The 23,386-nt window shown below is 46.9% G+C and overlaps 1 protein-coding gene across 1 annotated transcript in view; it reads left to right on the top strand.

Moving 5' to 3' along the window:
* ABCA12 (ATP binding cassette subfamily A member 12) overlaps positions 1 to 23,386 on the top strand; it is a 129,239-nt gene that overhangs the window by 48,433 nt on the left and 57,420 nt on the right. The window contains exons 22-32 of the mRNA XM_075933955.2: positions 2,484 to 2,663; positions 3,450 to 3,765; positions 7,798 to 7,912; positions 11,333 to 11,662; positions 12,922 to 12,991; positions 13,078 to 13,212; positions 14,212 to 14,367; positions 16,400 to 16,586; positions 19,459 to 19,677; positions 21,102 to 21,298; positions 22,266 to 22,426. Of these exons, the coding sequence (XP_075790070.2) occupies positions 2,484 to 2,663; positions 3,450 to 3,765; positions 7,798 to 7,912; positions 11,333 to 11,662; positions 12,922 to 12,991; positions 13,078 to 13,212; positions 14,212 to 14,367; positions 16,400 to 16,586; positions 19,459 to 19,677; positions 21,102 to 21,298; positions 22,266 to 22,426 (2,066 nt within the window). The remainder of the gene's footprint in view (positions 1 to 2,483; positions 2,664 to 3,449; positions 3,766 to 7,797; positions 7,913 to 11,332; positions 11,663 to 12,921; positions 12,992 to 13,077; positions 13,213 to 14,211; positions 14,368 to 16,399; positions 16,587 to 19,458; positions 19,678 to 21,101; positions 21,299 to 22,265; positions 22,427 to 23,386) is intronic.

Raw genomic sequence — 23,386 nt, 5'->3', positions numbered from 1 at the left:
AAGCAGGAGTTATTACTTTGAAAGAACCAGCCCGTTATTTTGAAATAACGAGATGGGTAGTGTGGACGCTCACCTTGTTATTTTGAAATAAGGGGAGTACACTGGCATTAGGAAAGCTAGTGTAGAGCAAGGCCCAGATCTGGCCACAGCGTGAAGTAGAGCAGAATGACTTTTCGTGTCTTGCTTACAACGCACCTGCTTATACATCCCAGAATGACATTCACTTTTTTTGCAACCGTGTTACACTGTTGAGTCATATTTAGCTTGCGATCCACTATGACCCTTAGGTACCTTTCTGCACTACTCCTTCCTAGACAGCATTTCCTGTTTCGTATGTGTGCAATGGATTATTCCATCCAGACTGGTGATGACACATCTAAATCGGGGCTGGACAGAATCAGACGCAGAACTGATCCCTGCGAGACCCCACTTGTTATGCCCTTCCAGATGTACTGTGAACCACTGATAACTGCTCTTTAAGAATGGTTATCTAACCAGTTACGCACCCGCCTTGCAGTAGCTCCATTTAGGTTGTATTTCTTTCGCCTTTTTAATGAGGTCATGCAGGATAGTATCAAAAGTCTTGCTAAAGTCCAGTCATATCTGATCTAACACTTTCCCACATCCACAAGGCTTGTTATCCTGTCAAAGAAAGCTGTTAGGACGGTTAGACATGATTTGTCTAACTGATCTGGATTGCTTGGTAAAATTAACTCCTCTGCCCAGGCATTTTTAATATAGTTAAATGCAAATGCGTACATCTAGGAACAAACAATGCAGATCATCCTTACAGTGCAGGGGCAGTATTCTGGGATGCAAAGACAGTGAAAAAGACCGAGGAGTCATGGTGGATAACCCACGGAACATGAGCTTCCGGTACGATGGATGTGATCCTTTGATCGATAAGCAAGGGAATATCGAGTAGAACTAGGACGGTAGTATTACCCCTGAATGTGACGTTAGCAAGACCATTACTAGAATAATGGGTTCGCACTTCAAAAAGGAGGTTGAAATATTGGAAAGGTTTCTGAAAAGACCCATAAGGATGGTTCACAGTCTGGAAAACATTTCCAGATGTGAGCAATGTAAGAAGCTCTGCCTAGTTTATCCAAGAGAAGGTGATGAGGTAACGTGATCATGAACTACAAGTACCTACTTGAGGAAGAGACTTTTGAAACTAGAAGGGTCTTTTATCAACCAGAAAGAGACATTAAAAGCTTCAGTGATTCAAAGCTGAAGTTGGACAAATTCAGATTAGAAATAAGATGCTCATGTTTAACAGTGAGAGTAATTAACCATTGGAATGATGTGCCTAGGGACATGGTGGGTTCTCCATAACTTGAAGGCTTCAAATCAAGGCTGGATGTCTTTCTAAAAGCTATTCTAGTGGCCAAACAGAAGTTATGAGCTTGATGCGGCTTACGGAGTGCAGTTTTATGGCCTGAGCTATGCAAGAGGTCAGACTAAAATGATGATAATTCTCATGTTCCAATACCAGATAAGGACTGGCTACAGTGCTTGCTTAAATGCACCAGATGTGTTCATCATAAGATCCTTTTATGTTCTGCCAGGAATGGCCAAGGTTCCTTTAGAACAGTGGTTCCCAAACTTTTCAGCATCACACCCCCTTTTTGATTTTTGAGAAACCCTCATGTTCCCAGTCCTGCCTGTTATTCAAACCGAAATTGCGAGAGAGTCTCTGCAATAATTTGAATTAATCCCCTCTGACCACCAGAGGGCACTGTTCAGCCATATTACCCATCCACATAGTGAGTTGGAAGTCTGAGGGAAAGTCATTTTAATAGTTCATGTGCATCAGAACTGGTGTTTTGCTTTACAGTTTTCAGGTCTCTGGTCTCCCTCCCATCCCTGCTCCCTCAGTGGACTAAGGTAGCAGCCTATTTCTGCCAACAGAGCCCTGGGGAGCTGGGGTTTAGAGCAGGAGTCGGGCTAGCCCATTTCAGCCCATAACAGCACACCGTGTAAATGAAATAGCCACCTGTTGAGTGCAATCACCTGCCCTAACTGCAGCAAAACCGTCTTCCTTGTGGCCACTGTTCCCTATTAGTTACACTGCCGGGCCTTTCCTGGGTATTAATACACACAGCACTAGAGCAGACGTACCTCTTGCTTGATCGGGTTGTGTTTGCCACGGAGCAAAACCAGACCCGCCAACGTGTCGACAACCGTGAAAACCACGAGACGTGGAATGAACGGAGAACACTAAAAACCCAGCAGATTAGCAGTCAAGTCTGGTTTGAAAGGGCTGTCGCGTTCCATAATTGGCACCCTCCCAAAGACAAATAGAGGACCGTGTTAGGAATGATTAACATAAACATTGGGCCAATTAATGCAATCATTGCCCTGATAAATGCAGAATAATATTTCATGGTTAAGATTTAGTTTTTCCCATCGCCACTAGCATTCACCCTAGAGTGCTGTGGTGGTTCTTGTACTTCATTCCTTCTTCTCCCCCACCGCAGACGATATAAGGTTGGAGTTGCAGAACAACGCCGACATCATCAATCAGCTGAACATACTATCTAACCTGGCAGTAAATGTTTCCTCCTGCGTGTTGTTTGATCGCATTCGGGTGGCAAAAACCAGAGAGGAGCTGGAAACAGAAGCCAAAGAGCTGTTTCTGAAGAATGAACTCTTTGGAAGTAAGTGCCTTGTTCGGGGACAGAAATGCCCACATAAGCTAGGCCTGGCCAAAGTGCAATTCATGAATCAAGTGCGATGCACGTAGTTCTAGGATATGGAGATGACCGGTCCCTGCAAAAAATGCTCAACCCGCAGTTTTCAGGCCATCAGCCATAACAGGTTGCACGGCCATACCTCCTTACCAAAGACAAGAGTGGGCGAAAGTCTGCTCCCAGAGATGTAGGTAGCCCTCCATATCCTAGCAAGTTGCCCATATGTCTTTTGTGGAGCAGCTTTGGGAACTCTTGATGACTGTCCAGGAGACAGAGTTGTCCTCCAGCAATGCCTGTGGAGGAGAAGGAAGATGTAAAACAAATAATATGAAGAGACCATGCTTTTCTTCAGAACAGGGGTGGAGAGAACCTTACATGGGTAGGGAGGTAGAAAAATCAGTCAGGGACTGCACAAAAGTGAGAAGAACCCCGCTCCCCCAAGCCCACCTCACGGATGTGGCATGGTTTGAAGGGTCTGCTTTTCCAAGGGCAGAGATTCTCAGCCTCGAACGCTGCTGGTCAGTGGTGGTAATGTCAACGTAAATACAGTCCAAGCCACAACCGCTAACTCTCCCTTGACACGCTTCAGAGTGACCACAGACTGCCTGGCCTCGTGAGCCTTAGGCTCTTTCCATAAAATATGCAAAAGGGTTATAAAAATGAGGCTTTCCAATTCTTTTACTCATAGGGGACCCTATCCTACTGCAATCAGCGTTGACTAACCCCCCCCCCAACCTTCCTTTGTTTTCCCAGGTGTCATTTTCACGCTACCGTCAAACAGCACCAGATGGAGGAGAGCAGCTCCCGGCAGTCTCTCCCTTCCACCGTTGGTCAATTATACTCTCCGAATGAGCAGCAGGATTTCCCAAACGACCAATAGGATCAGGGAGAGGATCTGGACCGTGGGCCCACATAATTCGGCCTCTCAGAGCCAGATCTATAGCCGAGCCTTTATCTATATCCAGGACAGCATTGAGAGAGCGATCATTGAGTTACAGACCGGGAAGAGTCCACAGGAAATAGCTGTCCAAGTCCAGGCGACTCCCTACCCCTGTTACAATAAGGATAGGTAAGTCCAGGAGCTTTTAATTATTTTAAAATGAAACCATCATAGGGATGTTGGGTTGGGCAGGACCTCAGGAAGACAGATGGCTCATGCCACCACACGTAGGAAGGGCCAGGTCAATCTAGATCTTCACTGACAGGTGTTTGTTTATTGTGTTCTTAAAAACCTCCAGCGATAGGGATTTGAAAACCTCCCTTAGAAGCGTATTCCAGAGCTTAACTACCTTTATGGTTAGATTTTTTTCCCCTTATATGTAACCTAAATCTCCCTTTCTTCTATTAACTTCATGTTAACAACAATGACTGCAGGACATCTTATACATTCGCAGGACCATGACAATAGCTGGGAGTCACCGGCTTCCTCAAAGTCATGGTCTCATGAAGATAAAATCATAGTAGAAAAGGAAAGTCTTTATGATAATTTAAAAATACAAGTTTGTTGTTTGAAAGGAGGCAGGGTAAGATATTAGCCCTCCCGAAATCAATAGTAAAACTCCGAATGACTGTAGCGGGGTAAGGATTTCATCCCGAATGTTTTGCCTCTTCCTAGCACTATAAATAGGTTAATCATCCTAACTCCTGCAGACAGCACTGTAGGTTAAAATGACTATCCCCATTTCACAGACAGGGAAACTGAGGCACAGTCTGTCACTGTCAAAGCAGGGATTAGATTTGAGGAGATTTTTCAGAGATTGTTTTTTCCAGTAGAGGTGTTTCTAGACTACAGGGTTTTTTCGAAAAAAGTGGCCTTTTTAAAAAAAAAAAACTTCCCCTGCATCTAGACTACTGTCGCGTTCTTTTGAAAGTAAATCAAAAGAACACGGCAGTTTTTTCGACTGTGGAAAACCTCGTTTTATGATGAATAACGCCTTTTTTTGAAAGTGCTCTTTTGAAAAAAGGCGCTATGTAATGCAAAGTGTGCTTTTTCGAAAGAGAGCATCCAGACTGCCTGAGTGCTCTCTTTCAAAAAAGCTGCTTGCTTTTTCGAAAGTACTGGTTGTAGTCTAGATGCTCTTTTTCGAAAGAGGCTTGCAGTCTAGACGTAGCCTAGGTGTATAAAAGCAGATAGTATATTAGAGCTGGACAATTCATCTGTTGAGCCAAAAAAGTCCCTACATTTATGAGCCTAAAGATGAGCTTGAAGTGACTTGATATTTCTGTCAAGTTGCAAGTATTTATTATTTGTGCCAGCAGCTCCAGCTTGGACACAGTTCATAGTGTACGGTTCTGCAATATATTCCTCTCTCCCCGGTGCTGCGAGAGCTATAGAGGAGATGAGGTTGTAACCCTCCTCTCAACAATGTTATGGGGAGACGGATGAGATTCCAGCATGCCGCGCTGTCAGGGTTAACTGCCTGTTCTACCAAGTGGTGTAGCATGAATTGTGTATGAACCAGAATGAGCCTTGAATGGTAAACAGACTGATGTGGGAATGAGGTGTTCTCGGTTTTCTCTTGCCTTGAGCTGGTGGAAATCAGCTTAACTGCGCCAATGTTAGTAGAACCAAGCCATGTGAGACCAGCTCAGAATCCAGCCCCTGGATGTGATGCTTACAATAAGGAATAAAATGCAGGACTATGTAGCACTTTAAAGACTAACAAGATGGTTTATTAGATGATGAGCTTTCGTGGGCCAACCCACTTCCTCAGATCAAATAGTGGAAGAAAATAGTCACAACCATATATATCATATATGTGACTATTTCCTTCCACTATTTGATCTGAGGAAGTGGGTCTGGCCCACGAAAGCTCATCATCTAATAAACCATCTTGTTAGTCATTAAAGTGCTACATAGTCCTGCATTTTACTTCAGCTACACCAGACTAACACGGCTACATTTCTATTACTACAATAAGGAATGGAATCCCAAGACGGTGAGGTCTCAGAATTCTTACAGGGACCAAGTGGGAAATCCTCGCGTGGTAAACATAAGTGTGAAAAGCCATTTAAAATTAATTTGAAAGCCAGGAGGGACGTTCAGCTCATCACGCTGTTCGTTTGGATAATCTTTTTACAGAGGACAATATAACTGACTCCGCTCGGGCCAACCAAAGGGTTTGAACTCTGGACATTTCATGCGAAAAGCACGAGTCCGTGCTGTTTGAGCTAAAAAAATATTTGTAACCTGTGGGACATTTTGTTAACCTTATGAGGGGGCCGGCTGAGAGAGAGTTGTATTCTCGTAATGTAGATTACAATTAAATAATTCACACGCAAATGACCTGCCACCTTCTTGTGAGGTGATCAGAAGAGTTCAAACAAAATGTTCAACTTTTTACAGCCCAAATACGGATGATTATTGTTCAGTCATTATGCACTATGATGAATTATTTCCTCGAGGTGCCTATTATTGAGTTGTAAGCTGCCTTTCTCACACCTTTGCTGCCAGGAAAACAACCCACCTGCCTAATTCTTTTTCCTTCAGCCTGAAGTTCAGGGCAGCCATTTCACTCAGCAGGAGCTACAGAATGATGCTACAGTAGAAACTGTTACAAAGTCAACACACATCCCCTGCTACCACAGAGTTACTGTTGTACAAGCCAAATTGTGTCACCCTCCTATGTCATTTTCCTGTAACATTTGGAAATGGCTGAAATTTGGAGACCTAGTTGACATTTTTTGTAGTGGAAAGGTGCACTTTCATCTAAATGTTACCTGCAAACATGGGTTAATTTGTATGGCTTTTTTGAGTTTTCGACTAAAACGATTCAGAACAAAATGAAATTTGAAATGATCTCACTTGAAACTTCTTGCAGAAATAGTATTGGCTTTTTTTTCACCAGAAAGAGGACGTGCTATACACTCATTAAAGTTTAACTACTGAGGAAAAACAATCCATTAATACACTTATTTTCAAAAGCAGTAGGTTCATTTTACTACTACTACTACCGGTACTCCCTGTTGACTGGAAGAGAAAAATCTGTTAGCACAACACAGAGGGACAGTGGTCATGAAATGTGGGTTCTGATGCTGATTCTTCCACAGCCTGATGCAAGACCTCCTCAGGACAAGCTTTTCAAATGTGGGTGTCAAGTTAGGTACCCAAATCCATAGTTAGGCACTAAAATAAATGGCTTGATTCTCAGAGGTGGTAATTACATGATAGCAGGATGCTGAGGGTTCATCGACGATATAGTTGAGCGAGTTTGTCTGTCTGTCTGTCCATCCATGTTTCCATCCGTCTGTCTTCCTCAAGAACTCCTCCTAAATGGTTAAGAGCTAGGACCATCAAATTTGGCAGGCAGCTTCCTCGTCTCGTAACTTAAAGCAAGATAAGGGTTTGGTTGTGCCAGGAAAATGGGATGTGCCTGGAATCGGACATAAAACCATGCAGAAAAGAGAGAGAATCCTGAGACAGGTGAAAGGGGCTGGTTGGAAGTACCCCCCGATTTGTCACTGCTCGAACCCCAAGCCTCCTACTGCCATGGTGCCTTTTAGAGAGGGTGAGAAGGCCCCCGATTTCTGTGGGGACGTTGCTGGTTGTTTCTCTTCCTCAGGGAGTGAGGGAAAAGTGCCCAGTTTTGTGCATTCCTCACTCTACCTAGGGAGCACAGGGGGCAGACAAACCTGGACCTGCCCCATCTGGGGAGACATGCACCGCTCCCCTGGCTGTGTCCTCTGGACCTTCAGTGGCCATGGAGAGACATTTATCACCTGGCCCCATGCTGTTGGGGTCACTGAGGGCTGGGGTTGTCCTCTCTCCCCAGGGCAGCCTGTCTACTGAACCCCTCGTCTCCAGCCCCTCCCCACACAATAATTTAATTTAAGAAAAACAAAAATGATTTGAGTTAAGGACCCGAGCAATGCTGGATAAATCTAGCTCATTCATATTTTTTAAGCATTTGGCGGTTCTTAGGTGGAAGATCCTATATAAAGTGCAAAATAGTCTTATTCTAGTCCTAATTACACTCTGCATTTCAAAACCGGAGCCTTGGCTTTCTGGTGCAAAGAGCATGAGTCTGAAAAGTACATTCATCTCCAGCCCCTATGCCAGCACCCGTTCTGGTCCCCTTAATCCTGCATTTGCCTTTTACAGGTTCCTGAGTAGTGTCACCTACTCACTTCCCTTTGCTCTCATGGCTGCCTGGTGCCTGTTTATAGCTGCTTTTGTGAAGAAGCTCGTTCAAGAGAAAGATCTCCGGCTTTATGAGGTACATTAATGGCATTAATAGATGTTTCTATCTAGAACACAGCAGAGCTAGGATGTGACACTGGGGGTGCATCTAGATTGGCAAGATTTCCAGCTGTCTACACTGGCCGCTTGAATTTGCGCAAGAACACTGACGTTCTAATGTAAGAATTCAGTGCTTCTTGAGCACATACTTTGACACTCCCACTCAGGGATAAGCCCTCTTGCGCAAGAATACTTGCGCAAGAGGGCCAGTGTAGACAGGCCCCTTAATATTTGCTCAAGAAAGCCCGATGGCTAAAATGGCCATTGGAGCTTTCTTGCACAAAAGCGCGTCTATACTGGGCACGGATGCTTTTGCGCAAAAGCACTTTTTGTGCAAAAGCATCCATGCCAATCTAGACGCTCTTTTGCGGAAATACTTTTAATGGAAAAACTTTTCCGTTAAAAGTATTTCCGCAAAATCATGCCAGTTTAGACGCAACCTGGAAGTTAAAAGCCCTACTGTCAATGGATGGCTTAAACCTATAAATATAGGGCGTCATTGTCATGAATTAAGTTTCCTGTAAGGGAAAACACTTTCTTTGCTAAAATCCAAGCTCATGAAAGTACTGGGGACTGATCCGAGTTTGTGGAAATAACCCAGCTCTTCAGCTGCGTGATTCTGAAAACTGCGTGGGGAGGACAGGGTGTTGACGTGTGCTTAGTGGTTTTATTCAGTGGGCAGTGGGGGCTAGCTATGGGAAATGTTCAGCACCAGCTGACAATCCTGAATGTGCTGCGATGGTTTGCTGGGACTGCTTCGTTTCTGCAAAGTGTTGTGCAAAGCGTTGGTTGTCCTGCTTCGTCGCAAAAGGTCACGTAGGGCGTTCGTAGAACCCTGGGGCTGGAAGAGACCTCGGATGGTCATCGAGTTTGATCCCCTCCCCAAAGCAGGACCAACCCAGGGAGCTTTAGAAGAGCAAGATGGAGCTATGCCAATCTAGCACAGAAGGAGCAGAAAGTGGGGAGAGGACTGGTCCAGCCTTCTGTCAACCAGCCTCCTAGCAAAGGTCTGGCAGGTTCAGGAGGTCAATATTTTCTTATCTCAGCTTCTGGTTCAAAGGCAGCCCAGGAGAGGATCTATTCATAGAATGATAGAATCCTAGGGCTGGCAGAGACCTCAGGAGGTCGAGTCCAGCTCCCTGCCCAAGGCAGGACCAACCCCAACTCAATCAACCCAGCCAGGGCTTGGTCAAGCTGGGACTTAAAAACCTCTAGGGATGGAGATTCCACCCCCTGCATAGGTAACCCATTCCAGTGCTTCCCCACCCTCCTAGGGAAATAGTTTTTCCTAATAGCCAACCTAGACCTCCCCCACCGCAACTTGAGAGCATTGCTCCTCCTGACATCTGTCACAACCGAGAACAGCCTCTCTCCAGCCTCTTTGAACCCTCTTCAGTTAGTTGAAGGCTGCTCTCAAATCCCCCCTCACTCTTCTCTTCTGTAGACTAAATAAGCCCAAATCCCTCAGCCTCTCCTCATAGGTCATATGCTCCAGCCCCCTAATCATTTGGTTGCTCTCTGCTGGACTCTCTCCAATGCATCCACATTCTTTCTGTAGTGGTGGGCCCAGAACTGGTCGCAATACTCCAGTGCCGAATAAAGGGGAATAATCACTTCCATAGATCTGCTGGCAATGTCATACGTCTCACGGCTTTTCTCCTGTGTCCCTGATTGGACGAGCATATACCACGTGATCAAGAGCGTTTGGCAAACTCAGTAGATGCAGTATTCCTGGGTATCTCAAGGAGAGGTTAAAACTGGGGCAGCCCCAGCCAATAGAACGCGCCCATTATTTGGCCAGAACTCATCTAATTCCCACAAAACTCAAACCAGGAAGGACAGGACTTAGCTTCCAAGGCTTCAGCTAGTAGGTCACGTTGTGCCTGTCAGAACTGCAAGCATGGTCACGCGGCCATCTGGAAAGATGTCAAAAGCACAAAAGAATAAGGCTTTCAATGTTATCAGGTGTATGCTGGAAGTGGGGACAGTGTGAAATGGGTTTTTTCCTACATTTGAAGTCAGCTCTTCCTTACGTCTCCACTGGCGTGGTATTTTATGCCTGCTCTAGCGAAGGAGAGCTCTTTATTCCTTGCACTTACCAGCGGGAGAACAACAGCACTGACAGCAAAGTGAAGTTCTTTTTCCTACCCTAGTTTAATTGGATGCCCAAAGTGAACAGGTACTACAGGTCTGAGAGCCAAAGGGCTTCTGCAAGCGTCACCCTCAGCAATCAGCAAGAACTCAGACCGCTCTGTTCGTGCAGCCATTCCCATGGAAACAGCTGCCAGATCACCAGAAAACGCCTTCCACTAATGACCATTTGCAAAAACAGAAGGGGATTTAATGAGCTTTGAAAAAAACAAAGCAAAAAGAGAAAAAACATTGACTAATTGATCTCCGCTTATCCTGTTGAGGGCAATCTGCTGCCGTGTTCCCACCAGAGCCAAAGTGGCGCGAAGCTTGGTAGAAATCTTCACTCAGCCCACAGTCAACCTCTGGAACTCCTTGCCAGAGGATGTAGTGAAGGTTAGGACTTTAACAGGGTTCAAAAAAGAGCTAGATAGATTCATGGAGGTTAGGTCCATCAATGGCTATTAGCCAGGATGGGTAGAAATGGTGTCCCTAGCCTCTGTGTGTCTGGAAATGGATGACAGGAGAGGGATCACTTGGTGATTCTCTGTTGTGTTCCTTCCCTCTGGGGCATCTGGTATTGGCCACTGTCGGCAGACAGGACACTGGGCTAGATGGACTATTGGTATGACCCAGTCTGGCTGTTCTTATGTTATGTTAAGTCGCACCGGTTAAAGAGAAGAGCCATGAATGTGGTTTCTCTTTCAGCATCTAATATTCTTAGGCTCAAACAGGCTTCTAAAGTTGATAGGGTCAGAATCACAGCTGCAAATTAGTGAGACTTCGTTGCAGTGGTGTCTATTTGGACCGGGAGCATCTGCATTTTTAGCGAGTTAGGTGAGAGGGTAATGGGGAAATGGACTTTTTTTTTACAATTTGCTCATTGATTGAAATTTGAAGTGCGTTTGTGGTAAAACCATTCAATAGACATCTTTTAAAATATGTCCTAAATGTCTTGGAAAAGCAACAAATATGTTAAACTAGAGGCCAGTGTTAGCATTTGCATTGGACTTTGGGGGCCGTGTACACTTTTGGGACACTCTTGCACCAGACTGTTGTGCAAACCCAGGAGAGACTGAAGTTACATGTTCACTGGGCTACTCTAGTTTATACATAGAGCTTATGCCAAAATCCAAGAGGGCACGTGCTAATTCCATGCACTGTTCACTGAGTGTGAGAGAGGAATATTGAAGTATGCTGGTGACAGGATGTAATCGGAAATCTCTCTTACTAAATAGCTGTCCTTTTTCTGTCTTCCTCTCCACAGTATATGAAGATGATGGGTGTCAACTCTAGCAGCCATTTCATTGCCTGGTTCATCGAATGCGCCACCTTCCTTCTAATCACAGTCACGTTTCTCATCGTTATCCTGAAAGTTGGCAACATCCTTCCCAAAATCAACGTGGTGATCCTGTTCCTGTACCTCATGGACTACAGCCTCTCCATCATAGCCATGTGCTACCTCATCAGCGTCTTCTTCAACAACACCAACATTGCCGCTTTGGTTGGCAGCCTCATATACAGTCTTACCTTTTCTCCCTTCATTGTGCTGCTGGTAATTGAGAACCATCTGAGCTTCTCGGTGAAGAGTCTCATGGTGAGTTCTTCCTTGTTAAAATAAAAGGGCTGGAGTGTTTGGGAACAGTCGTTCACTTTTGGTGGTCCCAAGTTTCTTGTGTCACAAATGACAGCTTGGTGGCTTCATCCTCGACTTTGTTTATGGAACCTCACCAAGCTACTGAGGTAGAATTCTCCATGACGAGCAGTTTCTGACCAAGAGCTACTTATGGATAAAGTAGCCAGGCTATTATGGATAGGAATGGGGGGCTCCCTCAGAGATTTGAGGGAAGGTTGCTGACTTCATTATACCTAGCACTGCAAATTCTTTAGTTGCACAAACCTCAAATTCACCTATAGGCCTCGTCTACACTACAGTGGAAGATTGACTTAAGATATGCAACTCCAGCTACACTATTACGTAGCTGGTGTCAGTGTATCTTAAGTTGTGTTTCCATGCCATCCACAGAGTGGGAGGTCGCTCCCATTGGCTTTCCTTACTCCTCGTGAGGAGCAGGAGTACTGGTACTAATGGGGGCACCCTCTGAGTTCGATTTAGCGGGTCTTCACTAGACCTGCTAAATCAAACCCTGGAAGATTGACTATGGCAGCATCGATCTTCTATGTAGCGTAGACATGGCCTTACAGAGTAATGAAAACAGAACTAAAGAATCATAATGTCATGCTTGCTCCAGAGGAGAAAAATCAAGATGATCAGATATCAATACCTTTCTTAACTGAGGTGTGGGATAAAAGGATTTAGGAGCAGGCGCAAAACATCTCACTGACTAGCCAGTCTCTGTCTTGCAATGGAAACCTCACATCCTGTACTCCACTGAGATCCTGCAATGTAAAGCCATGACACCAGAATCCTCCGAACATCCACTGATTTCAGTTGAACTTGAGAGCCTGAATACCTCTGAGGATCTGGGTCTTAGAGTCGTCGTAGCATTTGGGATCCTTTTTTACCTGGCCTGTATAAAGTCATAAGTAAAAAAACCTCCTCCTGGAGACACAATTTCCTTGGACTTCTACATGTTTTGCTTCCAAAAGCCAGATTCGTTTCTTGTCTAAGCAAACATCATTCCAGTCAGTTTGGTCGGTAAATTTAGCCGTAGCCCTCAGGCCATTCTCAGGCCAAGCTTCAGTTTTTCAAAGTGTTGTCAATCATGTGTTCGACCCTGTGCTCAGTGAAGTCAGGGGAAAGATTCTCCTCCACTTCTCCGGCCACCGGGTAGAACAAATGAATGTTTTTATGTGAATATTTTGATAAATTTTGTTTTCCAATTTATTCCACAGAGCCTGTTGTCCCCTACTGCATTCAGTTATGCTAGTCAATACATTGCTCGTTATGAGGAACAGGGTACAGGTATGTAGGGCACGCACGAAACTAAGTTTTGCTCCCTCGTAATACTTCATCTATTCCATGATCTATTCCTTGTGTCTTTACTTCAGGTCTGCAATGGGACAATCTGTATAGCTCACCAATGGCTGGCGACAATACTTCTTTTGGCTGGATGTGCTGGTTAATTTTGATAGACTCTGTCATCTATTTCCTTCTGGGCTGGTACATTAGAAACGTTTTCCCAGGTAATAATAGAAAATATTGCAAAGTAGTTCCCTACAGTCCCTCTTGGAAACAAGAAACCTGCCCTGCCTGATTCCAGAATTAATGGGAGTGAGTAGATTGTGCTTGGAAGCGCCTTCCACTTGTGGACTGAGGAGGTGGGATTGTGACACAAAGTAGTATCTTAGGGGGAGTGACCTTGGGTTCCACATGTGACTGAATATCTGAGAGAAATAATGAAACGGTGATAGGGCGAAGCAGCCACCTAAAAGGGGTTAGGGTTGGGGTGGGCTGGATTCAGTCTGCCAGGGTTAGTCCCTGCTGGGCCCCCACACCACCGTATTTACTTGCGTCTCCACAGGTATGAGGGAGCACATCTCCCATTGGCCGCGGGTCACCGTTCCCGGCCAATGGGAGCTGTGATCGCTCGTCCCTCTGGAGGTGCAGATAAATACAGTGTCAGCGGCCCACCAGGTGAACTGCCGCCATTTTATTGCCCACCCTTGAGTTAGGGAAACCGTGCCTGTCACATAGCTAGATGGGCTATAGAGGAAGCTGGGCTGGGGAAGGCTACGTACTCTTTTCCCCTGGCTGGTGGAAGCACGGGGAAAGCCTTTGGGGGTGTCACCCGCACTTCTCCGTGTCTGCACCTGCTTTATATTGTGTCATTTATCTTCTTTCATTTCACATAGCAACTCATGCTCTGAAGCCAGGGGCTTGGGGAACTGTGTGATTTTTGTTTCCCTTCTATGGCTGGGGAAACGGTCCATCGGTCAGTGTACAGAAACCGACAGAGGGCAGAAAAGTAGTGCGTGCCTCCCATTTGACTGTGATAATATATTACCCCATACTCCCTATGACACAATCCGAGAAAATAGAAGTCGCCAGTAGTACACATGCATGTCATGGCGAGAATAAACTCTTTAGGAGTTGTGTTTTGCACAATCACAGCTAGTACTTTCTGCAAGATGCCAGTGAACAGCCCCCTTCTTTCTTTCTTTTATCTTTGTTTGTGGCTGCAGGAAAATATGGCATGGCTTCCCCGTGGTATTTCCCATTGCTCCCATCCTACTGGGCCGAGCACTACGGTTACATGCCATTATGGGATGAGAAAAGATGCAACCTCCTCTTCGCCAAACTCTTGCTGAGGAAGCAGGTTGAAGTCACCAAAAAGATGTGTACGTGAGCACTGGACTTGCTAACGAGCGTTGTTGATGCTAGAGAAGCTAGGTTTACAAAGGGGGGGCGCCATGTTTGGCCATTCTTGTACTGGAAATATTGCTGATTGCAGAGGTATCCCCATTTTTAAATGTCAGGGGCATTTCTGAAACCTCTCCTTATTGAAAACCAGAATTACCCTTTGAAGTTGGCCAGGGGGGTGTTTTTCACACTCTGGACCAACACACGTTTTGCCAAGAGGAGTGTGACTGTTGACACGAGCCTCTGTTTCCTCGTGTGTGACATGTGGCTAGCACCGCAACTATTCCCAACCTTCCCAACGGGGGGTGTTGAACAAACTGATTGATTGTGAAGAGGGATTAAACCCTGGGTGCTTTACATAATGCTTCTCCTGTCCACCGAGTGCTTCTTATTTAAAAGATTGACTTTTTATCACATGAACAGGAATAGCAGCTGCTAAAATAATGAGAGTACAGCGCAGACAGTTAAATTAGCATCGTTGTGATGATGAATGATTATAATTAATTTTTACCAATAAGGGCCTAGAGACCCCCAACCACAATTGCCCCCCCCAACTCCCTTCTCCAACGAGACCTAATGGGAGACATCCTTGTTCCGAAGACCTGGCCCTTCAAACGGACAAGACAGAACAGAGAGTGGGAGGGAAAGTAGAGGCCCAGCAAGTGGAAGTATTTTGAGCTAGATCAGTCATCAAACCCTGAATAGAGCCCAGGAGTCTAGTTAAATACCTTACCCGCTGGGCAGACTGCTGTGTCTGTACTGAGCCATATTTGCTGGAGGTGGCATGGAATGCAGGGCCACGGGGCCACTTATACACCGTTTGCTGGTTACTGGTGGGATAGGCTATGGAGAGATGAGGTGGGTGAGGTAATAGCTCTTACTGAACCAATGTCTGTTGGTGGGAGAGATAAGCTTTTGAGCTACACACAGCTCTTCTTCAGGTCTGGGAAATGTGGTCCCGATGTCCCCGCCAAACACCAGGCATTTGGGATATGCTATTTAACAGACATTTCAAGGAGCTCTGTGAAGTGAAACGGCACCGTTAACACCTCTCCAGTTACAGGGCAGAGAGGGGACAGTGTGAGGGAAGGCAGCTTGCGGGCAGGTGAGGGTTGTGTGGGGTATAGATCATTGTTAGAAATTCTCTAGTGTGTCTATTCCATCCAATATTTATAGTGTCCAGCAAAGGTGCAAAGGTGAGCTCCTAGGCCCATCTTTAGAAGGAGCTGGGCTGGTTTCCTTCGAGAATGAGGCCTGTGAGGTCAGTTGTGGAGAGATTGCTGTGTGAAAAGGTGTTCAGTTCAGGTGACGGGGTGTTTACGTCTTTCTCATTTTCCTGCGGGGGTTCATTCAAGAGCGCATTGATTGTCTGTGTTGACTAGCTAGTTAGTATCAGGGCGTATTAGATGAGGTCCACTGCATGTCATGACAGGTGTGTGTAGGTCTCATGGCCCTTGCTGGGGATGCTGGTCATTGTAGCCATGGAGAGACGCCTGCAGGTTTTGCATCTGTTATTCTTGCCGAGTCTGGTGCTGCTTCGAGTTGCAGTGCTCTGGTATTTGAGAAACTTGCTTCTGAGGAGGAGTTTGGAGATGGTGGTTGGAAGGCCAGAAGAAGGGGCTCAGAAAAGAGGTCTTTAGTCCTCATCAAGTATGACTTGTTTTACCCTGTATGAGCTCCAGTCTGGAGTGACCAGACCAATACTGCTATCACACGACACACAACAGTGGAAATTCTAAGCTGTAGGATTTCTTCCACTATTTGATCTGAGGAAGTGGGTCTGGCCCCCGAAAGCTCATCACCTAATAAACCATCTTGTTAGTCTTTAAAGTGCTGCACAGTCCTGTCTTTTGTTTAAGCTGTAGGAGGTTAGAGGGAGAATTAGTTTCCAGCTGACAAGAATCTACTTTTCTTTATTGCTCTTTATAAAAAAAAAGCCCTATTTTTTTCCTAGATTAAAAGCGCCATAGCCTCGTATATAAAGTTATACGTTATCTCCTCTGATTTTAGATGTCAAAAGTGCCCTTCCTCCTACCCTCGAGCCTGACCCCCCCAACCTCACCGTGGGAGTGTCTCTTCATGGAATAACGAAGACCTATGGCTCCAAAGCTGCCGTGGAGAACCTCAGCCTGAACTTCTATGAAGAAAACATCACCTCCTTGCTGGGGCACAATGGAGCTGGGAAAACAACAACAATGTATGTCTCTTTTGGGCGTGGCTATTTGATGCGGCATCGCATGGGTCAGCATAGCTAGAGGGGATGTGTGAACAAGACCTCCCATTTGTTCTGTGTCAGAAGAGCTAGACACGTTGTCAGCTTTGATTTGATCCTTTTGTAGGTGTCTTGGGAGTTGGGGGGCGTATCGTGCTCTGTATCCATCCCCTCTGTTATAGACAAGGCTGTCGTACTTTGAAGTCTGACAGGGCTGGTTAAGAACACTTTTGCGGGGGAAAGCCATCTCTCCTGCGACTGAGAAAAAAAGAAGTAAAAGCTGTAAGAGCCGTTGGGCGCTCAGTCCAATGGAATTCCTATCATGTTGTATAGCATGGCCGTGGTTGGAACGTCAGTGGCGCTTTGGTGCTCGTGGTAACTTGCTCCAGGAAGCCATGGTTGATCGGGTTGTACCAATCAGCAGTATGGGGAAGAAGCTTAATGGCTGTATATTCAGATGAACAGCACATGAGTCTGCTGGGCTGAGAAGAGCAATGGCTGAATATTGGCCATTCCAGTCTGCCAGGTGTGCATGTTTTCCTTGTTAGGAAATAATGAATCTGAAAACAGACTCGTAGGACTGGATTCCCCCGTGTACCCAAGCCGTGCTGAGCACCATGATGGACTGATGTATGGGTGGCGGGGGAAGACCCAGCTCTGGAAGGAAATCCCCAACCCCACTCCTTCTACTTGAGACCCTGGCCCTAGAGCCAAGCCCCGCCCACCCCCAGCCCTTTCCTTCCTGGCCACCTGGAGGTCTGGGGTTGCCACACTGCAGCACCGGCCCCAGCCCTCCCCGGTAGCCAAGGAAGCCAACGCATGTAGGCAGTTTTGGGAAGGCAGTGCCTTCCCTTGCCTGCATTACCAGCCACCCATAGGCTCATGTGATCCCCACAGAGCTCTGAGCCAGTCTGTGCTGAACCCTGGCATGCACTGAAGCAGCATAGGTTAGAGCAGCCTACGGACCCATATGTCACCACAAGAGCAATGGAGCGCAATGGGGCTCCACCCCACACTTGACCGTTCTCTGGCTCCCCAAACAGCTGGAGCATGGCTGGCCTAGGAACATCTCCATCAGTCACACCGGGGTCCATGGTAGAGTGTATGGAACCCAGAGTTCTCCACTGGAGTCCTAGGCTGCAGCCTTAACGAAAGGCCCTCGGTGCTCCCTTTCCCAGCACCCCGGTGTGTTAGAGCAATAGGCTGGAGCTGAAGCACAGCAGAACGGACCGGGCAACAACCGCAAGACCCAGGAGTGGCTATGCTGTTCCCCTGGCAGTACGTTATGCTGATCAGCAAACATACCGTCAGGAGGCCAAACCCCACAAAGGCCGACACACCTAGGCTGCATCTAGACTGGCATGATTTTCTGCAAATGCTTTTAACAGAAAAGTTTTTCCGTTAAAAGCATTTGCGGAAAAGAGCGTCTAGATTGGCCCGGACGCTTTTGAGCAAAAGCACTTTTTGCGGAAAAGCGTCTGTGCCAATCTAGACGCGGTTTTGCGCAAGAAAGCCCCAATCGCCATTTTCACCAAAAGCATTTACGCAAGAGGTCTTTTTCCCCGAACGGGAGAGTCATTGTATTTGCAGAAGAACACTGACAATCTTACATTAGATCGTCAGTGTTCTTGCACAAATTCAAAGCGGACAGTGTAGACAGCTAGAAAGTTTTTCCGCAAAAGTGACTGCTTTTGCAGAAAAAGTTGCCAGTCTAGACGCAGCCCTAGTGTCTCCACAGATCCCAAATTCATCCTGTCTCCTCTGAGGGGATGGAAGAGCGGGAGGGTGTGAGAGTAACCGTAGTGACTTCCTGGAACATGACACGAGAGGCAAATTCTGATGCGGGGTGGGGAGCCCACCCCACCGGCTCCTTCCTTTTCAAATGCAATAACAGGGGAGGGGAGGGTTCAGAGTCCCAAGGGCATGGAAAGCTCTTGTGCGGGCCATAGCAGCCACTGCGGCAGCTTCAAAAATAGCTTCTCCTCTTAAACCCCACAGGGAGTCTCTGAACGCGACCACTGTTGTAGGTGTCGTCATTGTGGGGAGAAAGCACACCCCTCCGTTCCATTGGGTGCTGCTGGGTAGGTGATCATGGGCGTGAACTAACCGACAGAATGGAGACCTGTTCTCCCTGAGATGCTCAGTGTAGCAACGTTGTCTGGAAGCCTGCACATTTCTCTCTTTCTTGCTAGGAAGGCACTGAACTCAGGGCCCTCCCATTGTCAAAGCCAACGGGGTGACCGGCAGTTGGTTCACTGGATGGTGCAGCTAAAACGCTCTAAAATGTAGAGTGATCTTCACAGTGGGAGTTCTCCACAACGAAACAGCAGCGCGGGGGCCCTATTTCTCTGGGGGTGGGGTAAACCCAGTGGCCTGATGGCAGAGCAACGTTTCCACAAAGAGGCTCTGAGTTGAGGACCTGAGCGTTGGCCCCCGGGTTCTGGGCCAGCGGACCCAAGTAGGTTGTCAATAGAGCTGAATTCTTTTACGGGTTCTCCAGCTCTCTTGGTGACACAGCAGCAAAATGGAGAGGCTCTAGAAGGGAGCTGGGTCTTGTCCGCATTGGTTGCAAGGAGCATTGCATTATGTGGAGTCTTTCGAGGGGCGGAGATATAAAGGAGAAGAGGATTTACTTTTAGTTTCCTTTCTCTTTACCTGGCTTCACAGGTCTGTCCAGTCTTTCCTCCAGGTGTAGGCCCCAGAGACGGCCGGGACTTCCCCCTTAGCAGTTGGAATGTGGCTACCTTGCATGAAATCAAGGAAAGGGACATTAGCAGTCCCGCTAGGGGAATTCAGCGAGGCCCTGGGGGAAAAGTATCTCTGCATTTGTTCACCCCTAGTTTCTTTTCCCTCCCAGATCTATTTTGACGGGGCTGTTTCCTGCGTCATCAGGCACGATATGTGTTTATGGCAAAGATATCCGGACAGATCAGGACCTCATCCGGAAGAACATGGGTGTCTGTATGCAGCACAACGTGCTCTTTAGCTACCTCACGGCCACGGAACACTTGCTGCTCTACGGCCACATCAAAATCCCGCACTGCAGTGAGCAGAAGCTAGACGAGGAAGTGAAAAGGTGTGGTCATGGGGACGTCGCGCTCCCTCAACCTGTGCTACCTATAGTGTCCTGTGTGTTAACGCTCAGCAGGTCAATGAGAGTCCGTACCAGCTGGTGGACTCCAGGCAGAAAGTACTGGGTGAAATTTGGCAGCCTGTGTTAAGCAGGAGGCCAGGCTAGGTTATCATAATAAGTCCTATTGTTGGCCTAAAATCTCTGGATCTAGGAAAACGTGGCTGCTTTCCCAACAAACTTACAATTGACTGTAGATTCCCCTGTATGTTCCAGCACTCCAGAGACGGAGCTTCAACGAACCAGTTATACCAAACAGAGCAAAGCATCCTGTACATTCAAATGCCTAAAAGGGTGTTACAAGGAGGAGGGAGAAAATGATTCTGCACATCCTATGATGATAGAACAAGAAGCAACGGGCTTAAATTGTAACAAAGGAGGGTTGGGTTGGACATTAGGAAAAACTTACCACCTGTCAGGGTGGTTAAACACGAATAAATTGCCTGGGGAGGCTGTGGAATCTCCATCCCTGGAGATATTTAAGAGCAGGTTGGACAGACATCTATCAGGGATGACCTAGATCAGGAATAGGCAAAAGGGCCTCCGTGGCCCGGATCTGGCCTGCCAAGCAGGTTGATCCGGCCTGCAGAGGCCCCTGCCGCCAGGCCAATCAGGGCCTGGTGGTGGGGGAAAGTGCACAAAGTTTCCTCCACCCTGTCCCCGCCCTTCAAGGAGCGCACGGTGCTGCTCCTGAAGGGCAGGAGGAGATTTCGTGCACTCCCCCGCCCCCAAGTCCTGATTGGCCTGGGGGCAGAAGGGGGAGCGCGCAAAGTCTCCTCCTACCACCATGGGTATAGGCTTCTAGGGGGAACCTCGGAGGGGTGGGGGAACAAAGACTTCACGCACTCCCCCACTACCAGACCAGTCATGGTCTATGAGTGGGGAAGCAGGGAAGTATCCTGGCCCCTCCCCTTCTGCCTGAGGCCCCGCCCCTTCCAGAGCAGCCCGGGGCCACTTCAAAAATTTCTGAAGTGGCCCCCGGTAAAAAACTATTGCTCACCCCTAATCTATACGGTGCTTGGTCCTGCCATGAGGGCAGGGGACTGGACTTGACCTCTTGAGGTCCCTTCCAGTTCTAGCGTGCTGTGATTCTATGGCACTTACCAGTGGATCTGGCGCTTTGGGTTTCCCAGCCATAGGATCCTGCCCTTAACCTTGACACATCAGATGGAATTTATGAAGCATCCCCCACAAAAAAAACCCAATCCTGAGTCTGAGCTATATGTTCATTCTGCATTATGACAATTCTGAATCTGCCTGAGCAGTTTTTCATTTGCGTTAATGTTGCTTGATGCATTCAGATTCCCCTTTCTTTTGCTAAATAACTGAACTGCAGCTGTCTCGGGCGTTTGTGTGTGTGTGTTTTGAAGGACTCTGAAGGATACCGGCTTGTACAACCATCGTCACAAGTTAGCCGGCGCTCTGTCGGGAGGGATGAAAAGAAAGCTGTCTATATCAATAGCTCTCCTTGGTGGATCACGGGTCGTGATCTTGGATGAACCAACCACTGGAGTGGATCCATGTTCTCGGAGGAGTATTTGGGAGATTATATCGAAAAATAAAAAAGGTACTGCAAAGAGACCCGGGGGTAACGTTCTTCAAGAGATTTCAGGTCGTTAGTGGCTACGGACCTTTTGAAAAGTGTTGTCAGTTGCTTGGTTTCTTTTGAAAATGTTACCCCAGATTCTTGCGTATGAAAATCCAGCAGCTGTAGCCATATTTAGTAGGGGTGGCACTGACAGTGAAAGTCGACCTTGAGGTTAATGACCGCATTGGAGTTGGTTAGAAATTGTTGAAGAATGGATAGAGGGAGTCTTGGCTGAGCAATTGTGTCCGTCATCCAAGCCCTGAACCAAAGCCCAGTTAAGCAAGTGAGAGTCCTCAGTGGAATTTGGATCTGTACTTACCAAATATTCCCAGAAGAATTATAATCCATCTAGCAATGAGGGAGCAGTTTTCTCAAAGTCTTAATTCATGTAACAACATTGTGAGAGAGGCTGGATTGGCAATACGCATAACGCATGCCAGATCTTGTGTTTGCACCATCGCTGGTCTAAGCACAGAGTGCCTCAGACCAATCAGAATCATCCCCTACCCCAGGCTATGAAGTAGCTGCAGAATTTGTGGTCTACTCCAGTCATAGAGTCGGGTGAAGCGCCACAGGTCTACCATCTCTGGGTCTGTATCCTAGTGCCACCTTTCTCTGCCTCTCCAAAACCACCAGGGACTATGAGATGTGGAGACCACAAGGAGCTGGACTCCATGGGGAATATGGTCTTTCCCGACCCTCGATGGGCTCCGGTTATCTTCCACTAAATTCACTTTGAAGAATTAACTCTGCCACCGTGATTAGGGGGGTGTCTCGTTTCTTCGCAAAGTTGCCTCTTACTCAATGACCACCACTATTCATTAATTATTCACATAGGTATATGCTATTCTACGCCCTCATTTGATTATGTCGCTTGCCTGTACTGCATGTTTCACAATCACCGTTGATTCAGTCATGTGTCTTTGCTTTCCTATGCATTCCCCAGGCCGGACAATTATTCTCTCGACCCATCACTTGGACGAAGCAGAAGTTTTGAGTGACCGAATCGCTTTCCTGGAACAGGGAGGACTCAAATGCTGTGGATCTCCGTTCTACCTCAAAGAAACCTTTGGTGATGGATACCACCTGACTCTCACCAAGAAGAAGGTTTGTCACTGTGTTGGGAACGGAAAAGGTATAGCCTGAAATTTTCAAGAGTCACTAGTGGATTTTGGTTGCCCAATTGGAAATGCCTGCAAGGGGCCCGAGTTCCACGGTACAACAGGATTGGAAGAGGGGGCAAAGCATGGCTTTAATTATTTTTGTTGCTCTTCTCTGGACTTTCCACGGTTTCTTCACATCTTTCTTGAAATGTGGTGCCCAGAACAGGACATAATACTCCAACTGAGGCCTAATTAGCACAGAGTAAAGCGGAAGAATGACATCTCGTGTCTTGCTCACATCATGCTCACAAGGTCTAAGGGTATGTCTGCACTGTTGCTGGGCGCGAACTGCCCAGCATGGTTAGACAGATTAGCACAAGCATTGAAACTTTGGCAGGGACACCATATGGGCTAGAGCCCGAGTCTCTGCTAGTCTGTCTACCCTGTCTGGGCAGCGCTGTCGCAGCTGTAGTGGAGACATAACCTACGTGGCAGAGCTGGGCCTTGAGCTCAGATCTGCTGCCCAGTCTAGCATCTCAGCTGTAAAGACATTTCATCTGACTTTTGAGAAGATGAGCATCTAGGGGTCACCAAATGAAATTAATAGGTGGCAGGTTTAAAACAAAGAAGAGGACGTTTTTCTTCATGCAGCGCACAGTCAATCTGTGGAACTCCTTGCCAGAGAATGTTGTGAAGACCAGGACTTCAAGGGCATGTCTACACTACAGAGAAGATTGAAGCTGCCGCTGTCAATCTTCCAGGGTTCGAATTAGCGGGGTCTAGTGAAGACATGCTAATTTGAACTGAGAGGGGCGCTCAGGTACTCCTGTATCCATGAGGAGTAAGATGTTGAAGGGAGAGTGTTCTCCCTTCGACTCCCTGCAGTGTGGACAGTGCCGAAAGTCGAGTTAAGCAATTAACATAGCTGAAGTTGCATCTCTTAATTCGACCTTATCCCGTAGTG

The sequence above is a fragment of the Pelodiscus sinensis genome, chromosome 7 (assembly GCF_052426305.1).
Source record: "Pelodiscus sinensis isolate ZL-2025 chromosome 7, ASM5242630v1, whole genome shotgun sequence".
Lineage (NCBI taxonomy): Eukaryota > Metazoa > Chordata > Testudines > Trionychidae > Pelodiscus > Pelodiscus sinensis.
The sequence above is the reverse complement of the archived record's forward strand: the minus strand, read 5'-3'. Positions and strand labels throughout refer to the sequence as shown.